This window comes from Misgurnus anguillicaudatus, chromosome 19 (assembly GCF_027580225.2).
Source record: "Misgurnus anguillicaudatus chromosome 19, ASM2758022v2, whole genome shotgun sequence".
Taxonomy (NCBI): Eukaryota; Metazoa; Chordata; class Actinopteri; order Cypriniformes; family Cobitidae; genus Misgurnus; species Misgurnus anguillicaudatus.
In genome coordinates this window covers 11,887,601-11,910,558 of record NC_073355.2, presented here as the reverse complement: position 1 = coordinate 11,910,558, position 22,958 = coordinate 11,887,601, and the positions used below count along the sequence as shown (strand labels likewise).

The 22,958-nt window shown below is 39.5% G+C and overlaps 1 protein-coding gene across 12 annotated transcripts in view; it reads left to right on the top strand.

Annotated features, from left to right (window-relative positions):
- arhgap44a (Rho GTPase activating protein 44a) overlaps positions 1-22,958 on the top strand; it is an 88,068-nt gene that overhangs the window by 59,628 nt on the left and 5,482 nt on the right. For 5 of the 12 annotated variants that reach the window (XM_055187205.2, XM_055187192.2, XM_055187248.2 and 2 more), the window contains exons 13-21: positions 4,004-4,084; positions 4,500-4,613; positions 4,871-4,962; positions 5,048-5,231; positions 7,690-7,710; positions 9,915-10,103; positions 11,213-11,719; positions 18,555-18,700; positions 20,206-20,583. In XM_055187205.2, the coding sequence (XP_055043180.2) occupies positions 4,004-4,084; positions 4,500-4,613; positions 4,871-4,962; positions 5,048-5,231; positions 7,690-7,710; positions 9,915-10,103; positions 11,213-11,719; positions 18,555-18,700; positions 20,206-20,583 (1,712 nt within the window). The remainder of the gene's footprint in view (positions 1-4,003; positions 4,085-4,499; positions 4,614-4,870; positions 4,963-5,047; positions 5,232-7,689; positions 7,711-9,914; positions 10,104-11,212; positions 11,720-18,554; positions 18,701-20,205; positions 20,584-22,958) is intronic. The other 7 variants (XM_055187213.2, XM_055187199.2, XM_055187264.2 and 4 more) reach the window with 5 other exon arrangements.

Sequence of the window (22,958 nt, the reverse complement as noted above, 5' to 3'; positions counted from 1 at the left end):
CATGGCCTAAGATGCATTTTAATGAACTATGCGAGGATCAACTTCTGCAAAATCCCAAGGATTATTTTAGGGTTTTTGTTTTCACCAGTCGACACATGTACACTACCTGACAAAAGTCTTGTCACTTGTGTACAAACTGACATGAAGTGCCGCTAAAGTATATTTCTAATCAAAATTTGTTTTCAAGAAATGGCTCATTTTAATCCCAACAGCTTTTGTAATAATGTTTCAGTGCAAAACGAAACTGTCAAAAAGTATAATGATATTCACAGCTTGGTAAAGCCCACTGAGTCAATTTTTGCAAAGACATAAGTTTTGTCGCCTTGTCATATAAGGTTCATCTGTGACTAACAATGGATCAATTAGGTCTCAGGTGTGTATAAAAAGAACCCCAGTACACTAGACCTTCACATCAACTGCAACTAGACCTCTGCAAACATGCCTAAGATTCAGTTTTGATTATCAAGAGGCTGAAGACCAGATCCACTGCTGATGTGGCAGACACCTTCAATGTGTCTCAACATCAAGTATAGAGGATAAAAAAAGATTTGAAGGGACTGGAGACGTTTTTTACAAGCCCAGTTCAGGCAGACCCTGCAAGACATCTGCTCGAGGGGACCGTTTGTCGGTTCGAAAATCCAAGGACACCCATTTTCCACTGCAGCAGAGCTCCACGAGACCTGGTCACCTGAAATCCCTGTGTCAACCAGAACAGTTTGTCGGATTTTGTCTAGAAATGGCCTCCATGGTCGAATCAGTGCCCAGAAGCCAGCACTAAACAAAAGGCCAACAGCCTGCTAAAAGGATGGACGTTGGAAAAGCAGAAGGTGGATTTTTCAGATGAATCTTCTGTTGAATTACACCACAGTCGCCGCAAATATTGCAGGAGATTCACCCAGAAAACAGTGAAGTTTGGTGGCAGAAAAATCATGTCTGGTTACATCCAGTATGGGGGTGTGCAAGAGATCTGCAGGGTGGAAGGCAAAATCAGTAGTCTAAAATACCAAGATCTCTTAGCTACCTCTTATATTCCCAACCATAAAAGAGGCCAAATTCTGCAACAGGATGGTGCTTCATCGCATACCTCCATCTCTACATCAAAGTTCCTCAAGGCGAAGAAGATCAAGATGCTCCAGGATTGGCCAGCCCAGTCACCAGACATGAACATCATTGAGCATATGTGGGGTAGGATGAAAGAGGAAGCATGGAAGATGAAACCAAAGAATACTGATGAACTTTGGGAGGCATACAAGACTGCTTTCTTTGCTATTCCTGATGACTTCATCTATACATTATATGAATCCTTGCAAACCGCATGGATGCAGTCCTTCAAGCTCATGGAAGTCTTACAAGATATTAAATTTGGATCTCACAGCACCACTACTGAATTTGCTAAAAATATTTTTGTATTTGCAGTAAATTTGTTCAATTGTTCAATTTCTGTATTGTCTTGCCAAAATTTGACCTCTCTGTCTTTATTAAATGATAAAAAAATATTTTAGTGAAACTAATTCATTTAAGTGCATTAAACATCATTTGGGAGGGTTTTAGCTTTTCTTATGAGCTAGTTCTAACACCAATTGATTAATTAAAAGTCAGGTTAATAGCAGGTGTTTCTACAAAATAGATATGCGACAAGACTTTTGTCAGGTAGTGTACAGGACAACTAAAACGCAGATTGTTTTATACTTTACCTGAGACAGATGCAACTACTGAAAAATTATTCTCCAAGTTAAAAAGGAACAAAACATATCTCCGTCCGAAGCAAAATGTCGCCGGAAAGACTGAGAATGCCTGCACTCGCAACATCGACATTAAAGGAACAGTGTGTAGGATTGTACAGTGTAAGGCCAAAACTGGTACTGCAATCACAAAACTGGTGGCCAATACACAAAATGACAACATAAACATCAGTTGAGGGCTGCAACTCCACTTTTTAAATGACAATATCCTGGCCGGACCACTGTTGTCAGTTATATAAGTATTTGAAATGAAAATGATTTCTTAATGTCTAGTGACATCACAGGGCCATTTTATGATTAATTGATATACATTTCTTACATACTGTTCCTTTAAAGCTTCATGCAGTAAAAGACTTTGCAAACCAAAACACTAGGACTTGGAGAGTGCAAAGGTTTCGTTAGAGGTTACAAACTTTTTAATCATTTATTACAAAAAAGGTTCATTGCCAAAAGTGTTTTTGTCATGTATGGAAAGTTCTCAAAATGTAGCATAAAACCTTGTGTTAAATTTGCTGAGAAAGGTAAAAAAATTGTTTTTTAAAGAAGTTTCAGGCTTTATATTAGGCCATACATATGTCTGTGTAATTGATTCTACAATCTTCAAAAGTAGATTTAATCCCAATAGTCTCAGACAGGCAGACATTGGGTTTGTCCTTCATTTGGGCTAGGGCTGTAACTATCATTCATATGCACATTGTATATATTGTTATTCCCCTTTGCTTGCTGCATTTCTTTTCTACACTTTGTAGCGATGCTATAGACAGGATTTTAATTAATTCATGACTAAAACATTGCTATGTTAAATAAAATATGTGGACTACAACATGAGGCTTATAAGAAATGCTGTCAATTATTTCTGTCATTGATAAAACAATAAAATCGGAACAGCGGGAAGTTTTGTCTGCATGATGATGTTCATAAAACAAAAATTCTTCCTTCGCGGTATTTCTTTTGTAATTAAAAGTACACATATATAAATATTAAAATTACGACAAATACATTATTTGACCTGTATATTTCAGTGGCAAGGCTACACAAGGGCCAAGATGGCACTGGCCCACTCAAATTAATGGCTGGCCCACCCAGTAAGAAGAGACAGAAAATATCTTTGTAGAAAACCCAAAGAAATCACACATAAATTATAATAATGTCTTTAATAATAATCGCTCAATACAGGCCATTCAGAAATAAATAACTTATTAAAAAATTAAATAATAAAGAAGTTTATCATTTGCATGTGTTTCTAAACCTTTCAAATGTTGCAATGTTAAGATTTAAGCCATTTTAAACAATTTGAGCGCAAGATGTTAAAATTTGCTGTTTTCTGTGTGCACAGACACACACACATACAAATGGATACACAGTCATAAGCGCACGCACGGAGACACGCGTTTCAAAAAGCATGCTGTCAGGAATCAGGACACAGAGAGAACCCAAGTGCAGACACGGATAGGAAAAATGATAATAATTTATTGATTACAAAAACAGAAAACAAAACCCACGAGGGGGCAAACAAAACAGGGCAAACACTAAACTACACAGGACTACACTAAACATAACATATAAGCAAAACACTAAACCTAAACTTGAACACACTACACTTAACTTGAACAGGAACACACTGGAAACAATGGCTGGTAAGACAACAAAGTAATGCAGACGAACCCATACTGAACAACACACACAAGGACTCTTAAATAAGGACAAAATAAATTACATACACCTGGAAATCATTTCAAGTAAGGGATCGGGGAAAAAGTGACGAGACCCGGGAAATGCGTGGTCAGAATAAATCAATACTAAAACCACGCATCTCCCACTTGAAACATTGTACTGTCAGAACCCTGCCATGCTGAACTAGATCAAAATACAAACAAGGGTCTGGCAGGATCCTGACACATGCAAACACAGAATCCTATGTATACAGTATAGCAATACAATACTATGTAAGGAATAATTGACGACGGGCCATTGAATTATAAGAAAATAATGCACACCAAGGTGGTAATGCGGCACGACGCGAAGCGGAGGTGTGCATTATTTTCAAATAATTCAAAGGACCGGAGTCAATTATTCCTCTTATCCCACGGTTACCACAAACATTGCTCTGGTGCCTATTTTTAAGACATTTGAAAAGATAGGTGTGCGGTTTACAGAAAAATAATCAACACCCATAGAACACTTCTCAGCCAATCAGAATGCAGCATTCAACAGACCCGTGGTATAAACACATTTAATCTAAACCATCTTTTTCTCTCAAACATTCAAGATATGGATAAAAGGCTCCAAGCCCTGTTAGCCACATGTGATAAACTACCTACGGACAATCTGAACAACTTAAGGTGTGTTATCTGTTATAAGTCTCTGTATCTTTAAATTAAAAGTGTGTTCGACTTCTTACGTCGCAGCCCAGACCGATAGGCATATGACATCCCACGGTCCAGTCGGGTCTCGTATCGCTCTTGCGGTGCTTTGGTGTCATCCGCCTGTCGGTCTGCGCGGCACAGCATGAAATTGAACACACCTGGTATTAAACCAGTATCTTTACTTACAGGAAGTGCTATATTTTACTTCATCAGTCTTCGTATGCTTGATATTTTGACTGTATAGTGAAACTCGCAAGCCCTACTAAGAATAGTTTTGCTTAAAAAGATCCCTTAGTCCAACCTTTTCAGTGTGACACTTTATCTGGAAATGACAATTGCACCCTTTCATTGGCAGAGATTGAAATTAAAATGTAATTTTATTCCTAAACAGATATTTAATCAAATTCTTAGCCAAACTCACAGAGTATCAGGATGCTAATAAAATGACACCAGGTAACATTGCAATAGTTCTTGGACCAAACCTGCTGTGGATCAATTCGGAAGGGTGAGTACAAGTCTATTATTAAATATTATTACATGCCCCAAAGGGGCTCATATTTCATATCCTGCACAAAATATAATATTTTTCATAATGAATGTTAGATAATGTCTAAGCTCAGGAGCTCATGCAACTATGGTTTTGTGAGCTTATCTAAGGATTTGTGAGGTTCACCAAGCCATAAATTCTATAAGCATCTTACTATAACCTTTTTCTTACAAAGTATGAAATGTTTAGGTTAAACGGGTCATTGATCTTCACAGGAACATGACAGAAATGATGACCACCATGTCCCTGCAAATCGTTGGCATCATTGAGCCGATTATCCAGCATGCGGACTGGTTCTTCCCCGGAGGTTAGAGTCGTGGAAACATATTGTCACGCACACTTAGGCGTGATCTCCCGTGTGATTTGGACTAATTTTTCATTGCTATTCTTAGATATTGAGTTCAACTTGACAGGCTGTTACGGCAGCCCGGTCCACACCAACCACAACTCCAACTACAGCTCCATGCCGTCTCCAGACATGGACCAATCAGATCGCAAGCAGCAGCACGACCAGGGTCGACGCCCACTCAGCGTTGCTACTGACAACATGATGCTGGAATTTTACAAGAAGGATGGGTGGGTTGTTTCTGTCAGCATCCTCCGTCTCATCAATTCTTCATCTCTCCCACTCCTTACCATTCCCTTTCCATCCTTAAAAAATCAGTCATCGTGTGGCATTCCCAAATACTGCCCTGGCATGCATAATACAGCATTTTTGTTGTTTAATAATATCAGAATTTTCATTCTTTGACTGAACTATATATTTAAATCTAATGTCAGCTTTATTAATATACTAAATGGCCATTAGCACCACCGCTCTGCTTAAATAAATAAATAAGAGGTGTCGGATGAGACAGTGGCCGAGAGTTAATGTGTTCATCAAGTAATTCACTTAGACATTAAAATGTCAATCACATGCTTATCCAATGACCTTCTGGTGTCACTAGTTCAGATCCAGGAACATAATATCAACCTACTCCCACAACCTGCTCTCGTTTAAATGGAGCTTGGCTGATGAGCTGCCACGGTCTCTATGGTAACCTGGATGGAGTGTTGAAGGAGGTCCGCAGCTCTGTTATCGTTCACTGAGGGGGCTGGATTTATGCCGCTATCGACAGAGACACGTGGCAGATGTGCCAGGCTCTGACTCATGCCACCTGCAATGCTCCAGCAGGTGGAAAAATACCGCATACGGCGGAGGAGGCTGGAAATCCACACTTCTGTTAGACATTATCTTAATCTAGACACTCGGAGAAAAATATTGGTCTCTGCCAAACCCTTGGTTGGCAAATGAAAATTAAGAGGTTGTCGCAAATAAATGGTGCTTCTGAGATGGATATGTCCATGGAGATTACCTCTCCTAGAAAGGGACATCAGTCAGACCAATCCACTGGTGATTCACAACGATACTAAGTGCAGTATTTAAAAGTAAAAAAATAAAGACACAGATAAAAGACTGTACCTAAATCTTTAAGGAAGGAATAATCAATGACAGAACCTTACTGAAAAATCCAGCTAAGACCAGGATAAGCTGGTGAGCTGGTTTTAGCTGGTCTCCCAGCTTGGTTAAAACTGGTATAGCAGGCTGGTCTAGCTGCGTTTTGGTCACTCTTTAAGCTGGTCTAGCTGGACTTAGCTGGTCAGGCTGGAAGACCAGCTGACCCACCAGCTTTGCCAGACTGGGAGGACCAGCTTAAACCAGCTCCTGACACCTTAAAGCAGCTAAAACCAGCGACCAGCTTATGCTGGTCTTAGCTGGATTTTCCAGTAGGGAATTATAAGAAAATAATGCACACCTGAGGTGGTAGTGCGGCCACGACTACCATGTTAACTTGGCGGAGTGATATGAAACTGTAATGCGGTCGACAGACCTGGTACAACTTTATAGATGGTTTCAGCAGCAACAACATAAACAAACTTTTGTGGATTAAACGCAACTTCCTGTAGACTTCTACATAAAATCAATAACAACAGTCATTTTACAGTAGTTTATTTCTGATAACAAGGGAAATAAATGACAAGTAAATTAGTTTTGGTAAACCATTCTCTGCAAACATGTGAAAAAGTAGCTCATTGAAATTCGCCTCCCATTGTGATGTCAGAAAGGGATAATATCGCCCCTTAATCTGCACTATCCAATCACGGCACTGCCATTTCGTGCAGAGATTAGCTAATTTGCATTTTAAAGGACACACCCAAAATGGCACATTTTTGCTCACACCTACAAAGTTGCAATTTTAACATGTTATAATAAATGATATGGTATTTTGAGCTAAAACTTCACATGCGTACTCTGGGCTGGGGACACCAAAGATGTATTTAACATCTTAAAAAAGTGTTGTGAAATGTCTTGAATATAGACTTGCTTATGTTTCAATTCTTTCTTAAGATTTTACTGTCATATACCATCACAGCCCAACACTGCACTTTATAAATAACATTAATGTAAAAATAGTCATCAGTTGCCTTTTTTATTAGAAATGTGTAAGTTTAGCAGATGTGTAGACATTTCTTGTAAAATTAAAAGTGTAGTTAAGCTCATATGAGTGCATCCATGAAAAGTATAATTTTAAAAATTACACTCTTTCCAACTTATACAGTTTTCAGATGGTTCAAACAATGAAATTGTGTTTTTAAATGACGTAGCTTTTAAAGGATAGTTTTCGTAAACGCAGTGTTAAAACGAAAACGCATAAATGTAAATGTAGCCTTATCAGCTATATTTTAAAGCTACACTTGTGTGTTATAGGAGAGTGTCTAATTGTTTATGTCTACAGCACTGTGGGTAAACAGAATTAGACTTAATGAGGCTTATTAGTGTCACAGTAGGAAAAAGTGCCAGCTGCTCATTTATACTGACATGTTCTCACCTCTGGACCACCCTGATCCCCCCAAACCACATCCGCCCTCCACTGCAGGCTGTCATCCCCCCTTAATCCCCCACTTTCTTTCATTAACTCATTTTTAACACGTACGTCTTTTACATCTACACACTGTGTTTACTCTTAACTCATTATTTTACCTCCATTTAAAGCAGCATCAGGAAAATTCAAAGGTACTGTTCACCTTCTTTTGAAATATATTTACCTTTTTTACAGTAATTACTATTAATGATATTGGTGAAAGTTATTATAAAGGGGTTCCATCTAATGCATGCACTATTATGTCACAAACTAACGTTTCTGCCAAATGCTAAACAAATACGTGACCCAGTCTGTGAAAACCCAGCCAAATTCATTTATTCTACATAAAATCATTCTACATGTAAAGAACATGCGTGTAAATATAACCTTGATATCTTCAATATTGAATTGAATGTCAAAGATTAAAATCAATGTATGAAATCAAACCAAAAATGCTCCAAATTTCATTAGATTAGATTGAGACTTTAGCCTGAATTTCACAGACAGTGTCAGATATAAGACCAAGGGCCCTATTTTAACAATCTAACCGTATTGTCTAAAGCGCACGGGGCACGGTCTAAATGGGCGTGTCCAATGCCACTTTTGCTAATTTTACGACGGGAAAAATGGTTTGTGCGCCAAGCGCACGGTCGAAAATGGTTGTTCTTATCCTTCTAATGAGTAATGGGTGTGTTTTGGGCGTAACGTGCAATAAACCACTGAGAGTCTTATCTCTCATTCCCTTTAAAACCAAGTTGCGCTGGCGCTATGTCTAATCCCTATTTAGATGACGGACTTTGGAAACTGAAAAACTAAGCGGAGAAAGAAGACCCTCAGATTAAGAATAATGTTAAAAAATGTGTTGTTTTCATTTTTATTAAAATTTAAATTTTTTGGATTAAAACCTTTAAAATACATTTTCTTTCAGTCATAGCAGGCTTTTAATTGCTGAAAATGTATTGATATCCTACATAATCAATGTAATCTAATAAAATAATTTGCAAACAAGAAAGGGTTTGTACTCTAAAAATACAAACAAGAGATAAAGAATTTACCAACGTGAGGAAAGCCGAAGTTTCAGCACTTGGACAGCACCATGTTTTTTTTTTTAAAAGCATTACTTAAAATGTTTCTCATCTCACCATATCCACAGGTACAGAGTCATCATATACAATAAATCTGTAGGGTAGCATTTAAAAAACATTTAAAAAACATTTAAAATATTTGCATTTTTAAAGCAAAGCATTTATTTAATTACCAGATTACAGGTGAAGCAGCTCTTTACGCTTTCTATTGGTCATCATTTATGTCCAAGAGACTCACTAATAATCTTTTACATTTCAATCCTTTAATCTTTTACATTTCAATCCTTTAATCTTTAAATTTATATTTAAAAGCATTTTTTGAGCTGCTGCACATTCATGTGTGTGATAAGCAAACCCGCGTTGTCATCCCGTTTATAGGCGCATATTACTAATGCGCTCTTTAAATAACAAAAAACATATTGCGCCATTGGTTTTTGTTGGTTTTTGTTGGTCAATGGCGTAGTCTATTTTAGTTGCATCAAAATAGCAACGCGCCAACAATGGGCCTGAACACATCTCGTTTTCAGACCAGAACGCCCATGGGGCAAAGTGGGCACAAATGCATTTGCTATTTAAACAACGTGGCGCTAAATGTGAAAATTATAATTTCGCAGGGTTGAAACAAGCAAAAGACACTTGTGTCGCGCATTGCGCTGCATTGCGCCGGCTGTATGATAGAGCCCCAAATTTTATATTTAGATAGTAATACATCTATCCAAATACGATAATGGTACTGTAAACATTAAGGGTGCTACATCAGCCCTTTATTTTGCCAGTTTAAATTTATCTCAAACACAGTGATACAGATTTATGGTTAAGAGTCAAAGATCAACCAATGTGTTCGGATGTAGCATCACACCCTGGATGGTTAAAATGTTGTTTAAAGATCATCCAAAATCATGGCTCAGAAAGTCACATGCAGTTGCAGAATTTATTCTGATTGTTTTCTAGATCAGTGGTTTCCAAACATTCCTTCGTGGCCCCCCAAAGAAAATTTGTGACAAAAAACTGTTCTAAAACTCAACATTTTAATTAAAAAAAACATTAAATTATACAAAAAAGTAGAGCTTTTGGTTAGTAGCCAAATTTTTTTAGGTTAAATTACACAGAATTCATGATAAATTCATGTATTTCATAAAATGTCATAAAACTGGTGCCCCCCCTGGGGGCCCCGGCCCCCAGTTTGAAAACCACTGTTCTAGATGGTTCCATGTGTTGTGTTTAGTTAATCTGTGTAGTGACTAACCAGGTTGTGGTCTTTACTTGGGCAGCGTGGGTGTCAGAGTGATGGACACGTCTTGGGTGAAAACAAAAGGTTCCTCTACGCTGACCCGCAAAGCCTCATCCACCCCTCCTGGTGCACAGCTGCCCGGTTCTCCCGCTGACACCCTGATCACAGAACAGCCCGGCGAGCTGGCCACATCTCCGATTCCAACACCCCCTCTCGGAGACCGGGGCAGGTAAGACACATGATTCCTGTGTGCCTCTTTTCATTATCATTTTAATATATATTTGCATTTCACATTAATTTGTATATGTGTAGTTACGTTAACTTGTAGAAAGTAGAACTATATTACAAATGCATTCTTTTAAATGGTTGTCGGTTTCATCTCTCTATGCTTGAATTTGCATATTAATGTCATAATTCCTCTGCTCTTTATGCTTTCCTTGTTCTACTTTATTTTTTATCATTGTTTTGCCTAAACAGTCTTCTGTATATCTCTAATAATAGCAATACTTTAATAACATTAATGTATAGTCAGTATGGCCACGTTCACACTGTAGTTGCATTGTGTACGTGGCCGGTGCATTCACTTCAATGATCACAGTTAGGACTGATCTCATCACATGAATGTAAAGAATTCATGCTGCGTGGCATTCATGTAATGTCACCTATACCAAAACCATATGCCCATCTAAATCATTCATTGATGATGTAAAGGTCATGCCATATTTCAGTCACTGCAGTAAGGTTCGTGATGGCTTATGATTTTGACTGGCTTACCTTCTCCCTCCGAGACTCTTTCAGGCAATGAAAGGGTTTTTGTGTCTGTGTTTAACTGCTCTGGGTTTTCATCATATTTGAAGACCTTGGTCTCAGCGCTAGCTTTAGCTAGATTATTGTATTTTTACCAAATTCGATCTGCAAAGTTCAGATTAGAGCCTGGGTGTTTTCACTAGACAATTTTTATTGACTTGGTGCAGTGCGCAGACACAAGGTCATATTCAGTGTATTTTTTTTCTTTTCGTTTTAACGCATTGCTGTGCTTTTTCTTCCACTGGAATCGGAAGCCTTTTCTTGCGCCTGTTTTCCGTTGCTAAGCTTGCTGTTTGCTAAACCTGTCGCTCATTGCCCCGCGCTACTCTCATGTCAGCTTAACGCGAACATGCACAGTTCCAGACAAAAAGGGTCCTGAGAGATTTTTTACAAATATTATAAAGATTGTGTAACTTTACGCAGCCACAGCTGGAGGTAAAAAAATCCACTTCCTGTTGCGCTGTCATGCGTGTGCGGCTGACCAGAGCTCTCTCTCCTGTGTTTGCTGTTTGTTGTTTTCAATATCTGCAGCTCAGACGACGTGTCGCCCAATCGGCCGGATTCCTCACATGTCTATACGTCCCACGTGGAGGAGCGGCCCCCTCCCCCTTACCCTTCCTCTTCCTCTCACTCCGTCCCTCATCACTTCTACCCCAAACCACCTCCCTGCGCTCGGCCCGTAGCCCCCGGCCCCGAGTCTCAGCCTCCCAGCTCCCCTCCTCAACCCCTGCGCTGGGCCGGCTTCACCCCCCCTCAGCCACAGCTCCAACCCCAGCCACCCCCTTCCTCTTCCTCACTCGATATCAACTCCAACCCCAAACCTAGCTGCCTGCACTTCCCCAAACACGGCCCAGCGTGTGATGCGCCACATGCCGCGCCGCCTGACGCCAATGCCTCTCCCCTCTACGTTAAAACTCCTCTCGTGCTGACCCGGCATGACATGTCCCTCGGAAACCCCCCTAGCCTCCCCTCCTCTGCTACCCCACCGTGGGCTGCCTGTCCATGTGCCCGTGAGCGAGGACCCCCCAGGCTGACTAGGTAAATACCACCTGCCTGCAGCCACCCCGCCCAACTCTGTCCAAGCGCTCACCTCAGAGATCTCTATGCTGGCTCCTTGTTTTGATCTTGTTTTTCGAAATTTCTTTGTAATATTATTGCCTTTTCAATTTCATACCTCAGATTCTCAAACATTGCCTTGTCCAGGGGAACCTGAGGTTGCCTAGCAACTGAGGATGACTGGCTATAGTGAAAGTGCATATGGTTACATAGATGCTCATGAATGTGTTTATTGTTGGTATTGTGTCAAATGCTTTATCATAAGGTCTGTTGCTTTACTGGGATAGTCATGTCCAAAACCTATTGAGCCGCCCACCTTACTCTTGCTTTAAAGGGGCTATGTGTAAGAATTGTTATGAATTAATCACTTTTTTTCCGATGTCAAACAGCTTGTAACGAAACTTAAGAAGAGCCCATACGGCAAAAAATATATACAGTACTGTGCAAAAGTCTTTTGCCACCACCATCAGACTTAATGTTTTAGAAGTTTTAATGTCCATCCATATTTATTTTTCAATATATTTTATTAAGATACATACAGAAAATAAAGGAAATATGTACAAAAATCGTCAGTGTTTAGCGTGACCTCTCTTGGCACTATATCGCTACATCTTGAGCGTTTTTGAGCAGAATGAAGTAAAAAGACTTCTTTAAAGTCGCAATGAAACAAAAGTAGCGATTGCCTTATTTTCCCCGTGGTGACGTATATCTAAATGAAACGGCTTCTGAAATGAAATAAGGCAGGGCTGGATTTGAATTTGTCCAATCGAGATCTGATCTGATCAAATCGCTGCGATCTTCCCCTGGACCCCGCCCAACTGCCATATACCATATGACCGGAAGTGAAGAGAGATCGTTTTGAGGAGGGGAGGAGATTTGCATTTTTGATTAAAGATTATGAGCACACACAATTTTTTTTAAAAATAATGAAGCTCACAGATAAGTCATTTGTTAATAATACCACAATATTAAAAATATATATATATCGTTTTTCATTTCAATTTCATTGCGACTAAAAATTAGAAATTAGGATTTAATTTTATTTAGGTTTAATGGTGCATTCCCACCAGTAGTTGGACGCTTGAACATTTGAGTTCACTTGCGCGTGAAATTCTAGTCATTCGAGACATTCACGCGGAAATTCGCATCATGGGAGGGGCTTCTGCGACTACGCTGAGACTCCGCCACTTCACTCAGCAAGGTCCTGATTGGTTAACGCGGCGCGGAAATCCGCCGAACTTCAGATTTTTCAACTCGTTTCCCCGCGGCAACTCTCAATTCGCACAAAACAAAAAATCTAATGGTGGCCTAAGACTTTTGCAGAGTACTGTATATCTTTTCAGATATAATGTTGCATATATTTCAAAATATGCATAAAATGGTCAAAAAATATATGTACTGAAAAATATCTTGAAATAAATTTATTTTTCACCAATATATGTTTGGGCCATTTTTTGTTTATTTTGAAATATATTTTAAAAATAAATATATTTGAAAGTATTTATATTCACGTCACATTAGGAGAAAAATAAATGTATACAAACCTGTAAACATAACCACAAAAATATATTTATCATTTATATTTTATACAAACTTATACATTTTATATTTATACTTTATACATGTTATACAAACTTTTATTTTGGCCAGGAAACATATATTTTTTTGCTGTATTGGTTTTAAAAATCAGAAATTTATTTTTTGCCCCTGAAATACATTTTGAAATATATATTAACATATGAAGGTTAAAACTAAATTTACTTTTTTAAATTTTAAAATATATTTAAATATTTTAAGCTTTACTTTCTACAAAATGTATTTAGCATATATTTAAAAATATTTGTAGACTGATGTAGATGGATGGTTTTTGCAAAGGCATGTTACGTTGATGCATGCTTCAGAAACCTTCGCTTTAATTTAAATCATTTGTTGAAATAATTATTGTAAATCTTTCAGTCACTGTTTTGGCTGGGGCTCGCTCACATTTCTATGGAGTGTGTGCACGAAAGAAAGTTGCTAGCAGTTCACTTAACGGCCACCGGTGTCGCTAATAACAAGAGTTTCAGAATTCTACATACAGTATACACCCAAAAAGGGACGTCCCTTTTGACCCAATGCTGGGTTGAAAATAACCCAGCATTTTTTTTGTGTATAGCCCCTTTAAAGACAGCGTCAAAAAACCCAAAAAGCATTGTGGTAAACATGGTCAAAGTTGATTGTAAATTAAACATGTTGCATATTGAGTCATTAGCTTAGCAACATTACTAGCGTAATACTACAGTAGGTGGCCTCAGAGCTAACAGATGAAAGCCACAAATCTCAATTACGACTTTCGGGTTGCAAGCCTGACTCTTTAACCACTTGGCCACGACTGCCATCTGATTGCATTTTAAATAGTTGGTGCCTGCCTAAAGCTATATAAAAATGAGGGTCCATTTCAGATAGCTTGATTCCGTGGTACGTAGCAGCTCACTAGGTTTTGGACCAAAATTTGAGTTAAGGTACTCTGAAGCCCAATACAATAGTAAAATATTTTAATTGCCAAAAAGGCTAAAATGATGCTTACCAAATCAAATTAGTATTCCAAGAAATGTAGGCCAAACATTTAATTGAGTTGGGAATTGTGTATACGTATTCTCTGCTTCTGAATCTCCTCAATCTCCCCATTCGTTGGAAAGGTTGCAGAAATTAATTTGTTGCAGAAATTCCCATTGCTTGCTGCGAACATGCAGAAACCATTCATGTAATAAAGATCACGTAAGATCTTTATTAGGAGCGCCCTGTATCAGTATTATACATGTATTTGTGTTGACTCTGTCTCAGTGTGAGGCTGCGTGGCATCCCTAACCCCCATCTGACCTTATGAGCCTTCATTTAGGCAGGGAACCGCAGAGATTGAGACATAGATGTGGTTGATTGATTCTAAACATAGCCACATAGATGCAGATACAGCAGATGCTTCTCTGCGTGTCTGCACACAGATATAGAGGACTCATATGTCCATGTGTGCACAGAGAAACAGATTTATCTTCCCCAGAGTGTAGCAGAGAGGTGCCTGAATAGAGCTGTCAGAATGAAAAACAAGCTCCACACGCTCAGTTATATTAAAGATACATGCTGTGTGTGTGAATGTGCGTGTGTGTTTGCTGGGCAAGGACACTCAATCCCCCTTCCTGCTGATGTGGATGAGAAAGACACTCGCTGTAAATCCACCTTCACGTGTCTTTGGAAATAATGTCACACACCCATGCAAAAGCAAATTGAGTTTTAATGATGGGGGCCACAGTGGAGGTTTGAGATCTAAATTAATATTCGAGTAATTAGCAAGACAAAAAATTTAATTTTATGCTGTAACTTTATTTGGGTTCGCGTTAGCCCCACTCGCAATACCAATGTCATGGGTTCTAACCCCAGGGAACACAAAATTTTAATAGTATATGCTTGTGTTGTATGCCATTAAAATATCTAAACATTCCAATTGATCCCAAAGATATTTACTTTCTCAAAGAATTTTCTTAAAGGCATAGTTAACTCAAAAAATAAAAATTCTGTCAACATTTATTCACCCTTGTGCCACATTGACAAACAGTATTCCCAGCAAGCAATAGCCGCCATTTCACCACCTAGGTTAACTATAGACATGATATGGTACAAATTAGGGATGCACCGAATCCAGATTTTTTGGGTTCAGCCGAATCCCGAATCCACAGATTCGGCCGAATCCGAATACCGAATCCTACTCGCATCCTTATACACATTAATGAAGTAAACAACGTCCACAGCAGTGTATTTTTCATTTTGTTTAATTTTAACTGTAAAAAAAGGATAGGCAACATTATGCCAGGATGACAAGTGGGAAAAACTATTTTGACAATTACCATAAGCCTATGCATAATGAAAGCGATGTGGTGCGACACGCTCGTTTTTCCAGGTGCGTCCGCGAAATGTGAACCGCCCCTAAGGCTCACAGAATGAAAAAGCTCATCACCACGTCAGGACCTAATGTGTGTAATCAACGGCCGTGTGACGTCGACCAGCGTAGCGCAAGCCTAGGGTTCGGTTCGGTGGAAAAAAATCTAGGATTCGGCCGAACCCGAACCACGTCAAAAAGCTGGATTCGGTGCATCCCTAGTACAAATAGACTATTCTAGCCAAATAAACTTGAGTTTGGTTATTTTTGCCAAAATATCTTGTGAGATGCATGATATGCCATCATGTAAGCAAAGTCAACAGGGATTATTTTATTTATTTTATTTTTATTATTATTTTTAATTAAAATTTTTTTGCAATTGTAGGTAGCCCCTAAGGGCACATGGTGCAAAAATTAAATAGCTTCGCTTGCGCATGTGAAACTTTTGGGTGCTCACGTGAAACTTTTGCGTGCTCACGTGAAACTTTTGCGTGCTCACGTGAAACTATCGCGTGTTTACATGAAACTATCGCGTGCTCACGTGAAACTATCGCGTGCTCACGTGAAACTTTCGCGTGCTTACGTGAAACTTTTGTGGCTCACGTAAAACTTTCGCATGCTCACGTGAGCATGCGAAAGTTTTACGTGAGCCACAAAAGTTTCACGTAAGCACGCAAAAGTTTCACGTGAGCACGCAAAACTTAGCCTGGTTAGCCAGACCTACATCAAGATGTAAGGTCTGGCAACTCTTCACACAAACGGCTCAATGCAAGGGGCGGGATATAAGGTTGTCCCTCAAAATGCCTCTGCACGCAATAGGATAGCGCTATGACCAATCAGAGCAACGAAGAAGGTGACGTATGAGTCCCCTGCGTTTCCCCACCAGTGGAGCTAATTGGTATATCAAACTTTTACCGTAACCAGTCGGCAAAACTCCAAACAAATCTTTCTTGCTTAAAAATGACTTCAGTAGGGTTATTTGCTCTTCTCTCAAAGAAAAACATAAGTCTAAGTCCTCCAGAGTCGCGGCCAAAGCCGCTTCAAAAGAAAGCTGTTCGCCAGCAGCAGCAGCCATTCTTTGTTTTCAAGTAGGAACCGTCGCAGGCAGCTCTGTCGTCATCATGTTAAGCCCGCCCCACAGACGCTACACACGATGTGATTGGCCTGACCAAATTTTGGTTTTTGGAGCTGTTAAGTGTATTGTGAGTGCCTGGACCAAACCCTGGCAGCAAATATATTTTGCGGCCGCTAGGGTGCGTCTAGATTTCTAGGCTACGCAAAACTAATATTTTTAAATAATCTGCACATGAAGGTTTGCGTAAGCACATGAACGTTTCACGTGAGCACGCGAAAGTTTCACGTGAGCACATGAAACTAAACTTTAGATTATTTTTACTCCAATATCACCTTAGAGCGGTGGTTCTCAGTCCTGGTCCTGGAGGTCCGCTGCTCTGCACATTTTTTATGTCTCCCTTGTTTAACACAGCTGATTCAAATAATCAGCTCATTAGCAGAGATCTCATTGTCTGTCAGATAAGAGAGACATACAAAATGTGCGGAGCGGTGGGCCTCCGGGACCTGGATTGAGAACCACTGCCTTAGAGGCTCGGTACAATTGTGAGACGTCTAATAAATTTTTACCGACAGACAAATTTTGCCCTTTTTTGGCCTAGACATCTGGGCTGTGGTTGGATGGTTATTAGATGTCTTTAAAACGCAAAATTGCACACTGGGTTTTGTGGTTTGAGAAAAAATGTTAACTTTTTGTGTTGGTTTACACTGTAAAAAGTAATACCAAAAATTATTAAATAAAGGATGGCAAGTGGCTGCATTGATTGTTTTAAGTTGAGTTAACTTGCAGTCTTTTTTAGGTATTATAAACACTGTAACGTTACTTAATACAAACACAACAAAATCAAGTTGAGTTCTTGGTACAGGTAACTTTGTTATGGTTTGTTGTTGTTTCCATAAACATCGATTTATACTTCATCATTCCGTGATATGAGGGCACGAAACGTTTATTCAATCAACGCGCCCGCCCAGTTTCATTTTGGGCAGCTGTAAAGCGCAACATACTTCAGTATGCAGTCTACGCACATGCCCCAGTCTCCTGAACAATGCTAACTACAAAACTCAAAAATGAAACAGAAACTAAATATCAAAGATAAATGAACATTAAATTCTAACAAGTCTTTCTTTTTAGTTAAAAACACATAAAATAGGGGTTAGGGTTAGATTTAAATGTAGAATTTAGATTTAAAATTTAGCGTTTAAATTGAAATTTTACTCTCCAAATGCAGTCCCATGCAAAGCATGCTGGGAACTACGAGTCTACTTGTTACGTTTACTAAAATCATTCATGTAGTACAATTATTAATGTAGTACAATTAAGTTCATTTCCTTCTAACAAATTTAAGTGGATTATACATAATAAAATGAATTTGAATTTACTCAATAATGTGTTCATTTAGAATTACTCAAATTATTCACATTTTTATGTTATTTTAACTCGAATTTTGATTAAAAACAAGAATTCAAAAATTTTAATACAGTTTACTCATTTTACTTTTGTTAAATCTACTAAGGCACAGAAAAATGTTATAGTGTTCTCCTAAAATAAGAAAAATAAACAAAAGCTAATATTAAATTCAACTTGTTTCAAGGATGTTTAGATGTTTTTACTGGAAAACAATGCTGATTTAGAAAATTGTCAGCATATATGTATAATTGCTGAATATTTAGTGAGCTTGTGTATTGCATATTTTGACTATTAAAACCAGCAGCAGGTTAATTTCATATCAGTAGTAGTAGGGATGGGGGAGCATGAGGGGTCCTTGCTGATCATTAAAATATAAACTGTGGGTGCAGATTGATGGCTGCCAGTGATGCTTCTCTTTCTCTCCTCAGCACTCTAAAGAGCAAGGAACTCTCTCCTGTGATTGGCCACAAGGCTATGCAGGCGGCAGGAGCAACAGTGCCCCCTGTCTGCGGTCAGCAGAGCAACAGTCAGTCTCCCCACTCGGCCGAGCACAGCCCACACACCTTACGCACAGGTTTGTTCATCTTTAATCGTTAAATCGAAAATATTTAATGACACAGTCATTTTTATCCTGTTTCATTTTAACATCTGTCTCTGGTCATATTTTTATAAGCGGTCAGACATCCATCTCATAGTTACCCCAGCATTATTTAACAATATGCAATCCATTCTGTTAAAAACCCAGCTAAAGTTGTTGTTTTGTGATGTATTGTTTCTTACATAAAACATCCTACATAATAACCTTTCTGAAGGTTAAAATTAATAAAATCACAGATCTCATGGGTCTTTTAGACCACATTTGTTGTTGTTTTGTTTTCCTATAATGCTGTACCTAGCTGCTAAACCAGTAGGCGGTTTGATGTTGTCGAGACTCATTAGTGTTTGTACAAAACATGCAATATGACCATATGCTTTAAGAGATAGTAAAGATAGTAAGAAATACTACATAACCTATTTATACTTGTTATCTTACTGCAACTTGCTTTTTACACATAGTTTCTTTGATGAGACTGCGCTGGTGTTTATGCGTGTTGGTTGTGAATCTTGTGTATAGGTTGCACATTCCCATTTAAAAAAAAAAGTTGTTTTAGTTTAAAGGGACATTCCACTTTTTTGAAAATATGCTCCCCTAGAGTTAAACATTCGATTCCCACCGCCTTGGAATCCATCCAGCCGATCTCCGGGTCTGGCGCCAGCACCTCCAGCACAGCTCAGCACAATCCACCGAATCCGATCAGACCATTATAGCATTGCGCCAAAAAATAACCAAAGAGTTTGATATTTTTCCTATTTAAAACATGACTCTTCTGTAGTTACATTGTGTACTAAGACCGACCGAAAATTAAAAGTTGCGATTTTCTAGGCCGATATGCTAGGAACTAACTATAGTCCCCTTGGTTACTTTCAATAGCAGAGACTATTTCTTGGCAGTCCGTAATATCACTACGCCTGCTGCACCCATGTTACATCAGCAAAGTCCTTGATTATTACGCCTAGAAAATCACAACTTTTAATTTTCTGCCGTTCCTAGTATACGGTTAACTACAAAAGAGTCAAGTTTAAAATAGGAAAAATATCAAAACTCTTTGGTTGTTTTTTAGCGCGATGCTAATGGTCTAATCAGATTTAATGGATTGTGCTAAGCTATGCTAAAAGTGCTAGCGCCAGACCCGGAGATCAGCTGAATGGATTCCAAAACAGTAAGAATCAAATGTTTAACTCTAGGGGAGCTGGAAAATGAGCATATTTTCAAAAAAAGTGGAATGTCTCTTTAAAACTCTAGTTGTGCTGCAATGACACTGTGCTACATGAGTCTTGGTCTGGTCACTATGGATTAATGCTAACACTCAAAATGCAATATGTGTCCCTTTTCACCTCCATTTTCACCTAGCATTAGCACTGTCCACTTGTGATCAGATCACCTGAAACAGATGTTAAAAACCAGGTGTCATATTGTATAATCCTTAAGGGATGCAGGCATGCAAACTTAATTTTGTCTTTTCTCCTTTCTCCCTACAGCCTCTAAGAAACTTGCCCCTGTGCCGCCCAAGGTTCCATACGGCCAGTCGGGGGGAATGTCAGACCAATCCACAGGTCAGCCGTCTCCGGTTAGCCTGTCCCCCACTCCCCCAAGTACTCCCTCGCCTTACGGTCTGGGCTGTCCACCTGGACATGCGCCCGCCTCTTCCCCAGGCCAGACCCCATTAGGGGGAACCCATTCGTTGTCCTCTCCGCCCTCTCTGACCGGTACACTCACAAAGTCCAGGCCCACCCCAAAGCCCAGGCAAAGACCCAGCCTGCCCCCTCCCCAACCACCCACTGTCCCCTCTACGGTCCCCCAGCCCCTGGAGCAGGGTCTACTTGATGGATTGTCCCCCGGGGAGAGCATGTCCACAGGTAAACATGCCTCACGAATGGAGGTCCAGCGTCCCTCTCTCAAACTGTCTGTCTCTCTGTCCTACTCAGACGATGGACTTTAAGGAACTGGGTCCCCTGTGAATTTTTCTTCAATCGTTTTGTGTTTGTATAAGGGGGAGCCTTAGATTTAATTGTCTTTGAGTGTACTTTATGTTATTATCATTGCATCCCTAAGATTATATTCTAGCTTTGCAACTTTAAACAAAAAAAGGAAACAAAGGGAAGTCACGTTAAGTCTAGATGCCCACTGGACGGTCAATTTAAAGGTGAACTGTGTAGTTTCTGTGCCAATAGCATCACAAAACAGATTTGCAAAAATGACAAGCAGCAGAAAAATTTGCTAGTACAAAAAGTGGTTTTGGTTAAAGGAACACGCCCACATTTTGGGAATTTAGCTTATTCACCGTATCCCCCAGAGTTAGATAAGTCCATACATACCTCTCTCATCTCCGTGCGTGCTGTAACTCTGTCTGACGCAGCCCCCGCTAGCTTAGCTTAGCACAAAGACTGGAAATGCATGGCTCCAGCTAGTATACTGCTCCCAATAAGTGACAAAACAACGCGATCATTCTCCTACCCATGTGCCGTGATTTGCACAGTCAAACCGCGCACAAACAACAAGGTGACATGAGACACAGCGATCCCCCAACAGTACACACACTGAGAACCACACTCTCCGAAGACGAAGCACCGCCGCATGGGCGGAGCGATCCGCACAATTCTGACCGAACTCTCTGCTCCTCACCAGGGGCTTCTCGTGTGCTGCGAGCAGATCACTCCGCCCATGCGGCAGTGCTTCGTCTTCAGAGAATATAGTTCTCAGTATGTATACTGTTAAAAGATCGCTGTGTCTCATATCACCTTGTTATTTGTACACGGTTTGACTATACAAATCACAACACATAAATAGGAAAATGATCGCGTTATTTTGTCACTTATTGGGAGCAGTATACTAGCTGGAGCCATGCATTTCCAGTCTTTGTGCTAAGCTAAGCTAGCGGGGGCTGCGTCAGACAGAGTTACAGCACGCACGGAGATGAGAGAGGTATGTATGGACTTATCTAACTCTGGGGGATACGGTGAATAAGCTAAATTCCCAAAATGTGGGCGTGTTCCTTTAATGCAAATAGCTAATTTTGCCCTTCGTGACAACTGTGAGCGGGGTGATTTTTTTTTTGTAACTCATTCGTTTAAATTATATTAAATGATTACTCCACTTATATAAAATAAAGTTCTGATCATTTACTCACCCCCATGTCTTCTAGGTTGTTTGTGTCTTTTTTGTTTAGTCGAGAAGAAATTAAGTTTTTGGAGAAAAACATTCCTGGATTTTTCTCAATTTAATAGACTTTATTGGACCCCAACAGTTTACAGTTTCAACGCAGCTTCAAAGGGCTCTAAACCATCCCAAACGAGGCATCTAGCGAAACAATAGAGATTTTTTGACAAGAAAAGTGCAAAGTGGACACTTTTGGGCCACGGCTTCTCGTCTTGCACTAGCCGTGTGGCGCGCAGGCGCGACCTTACATATTTGCGTAAGCACGTCAAAAGGTCACGCGTTACATATCTGAAACACACGTTTGCGGACCATTTTATTAAACAATAAACTGACACAAAGACATTAATTAAGCAATATCGCTCGAGTAGGAGTGTGATATAGCTCTATATCATCACGGCTGTGATTAGGCCAGAGGCAAAGCCTCTTTGTCTGAGAACTACTTCTTCGCCACGGATTTGAGAGCGGCCAGAATGACAGGAAACACTTTCGGCTGCTTTGAATCTCATAACAACTCAATGGACGGAAAAGCCGTTTCTTTATATTACCGTTTCTTGGTCACAAAGTGTAGTTTTAAGAGTAGTTCAGTCAAGAATGAATATGTATTATTTTTAAATCTGCAGTCGATTAGTAAAGATAGCGCCTGTTTGAACGTTTGCTTAGTGAGATTCGGTACGAATGAGAACCAAAGCATGAGCGGACGTGAGTGTTCACTCGCCCCGCTGACCACCGCCCTCTCTGGGCTAAATCTCTAACAGGGATCCCCTGGCTCTAATGTCGACCTTGTTTGTTTTTGTTCGTCAAAATTAGATCAAATCAGCAGTTTTGGTGTCATGATCAAACTATTACTTGTTTTTTTTTTTTATTCATATTTAGTGTCTTTTGTGTTGTTTTTGTTTTGGCGCGAGGTAAAAGTGAATAAAACTATACTTGTATAATGTTACTATTGCGTTCCCATTTACTCTTAACGCGATACGAGCACTCGATTATTATTAAACTTCGTTCTTGTCAGTACTATATAAAACTGTTTTTTATAAGTGTCAGAGAGATGTTTTTGCATGCTGCTTATAAATATATC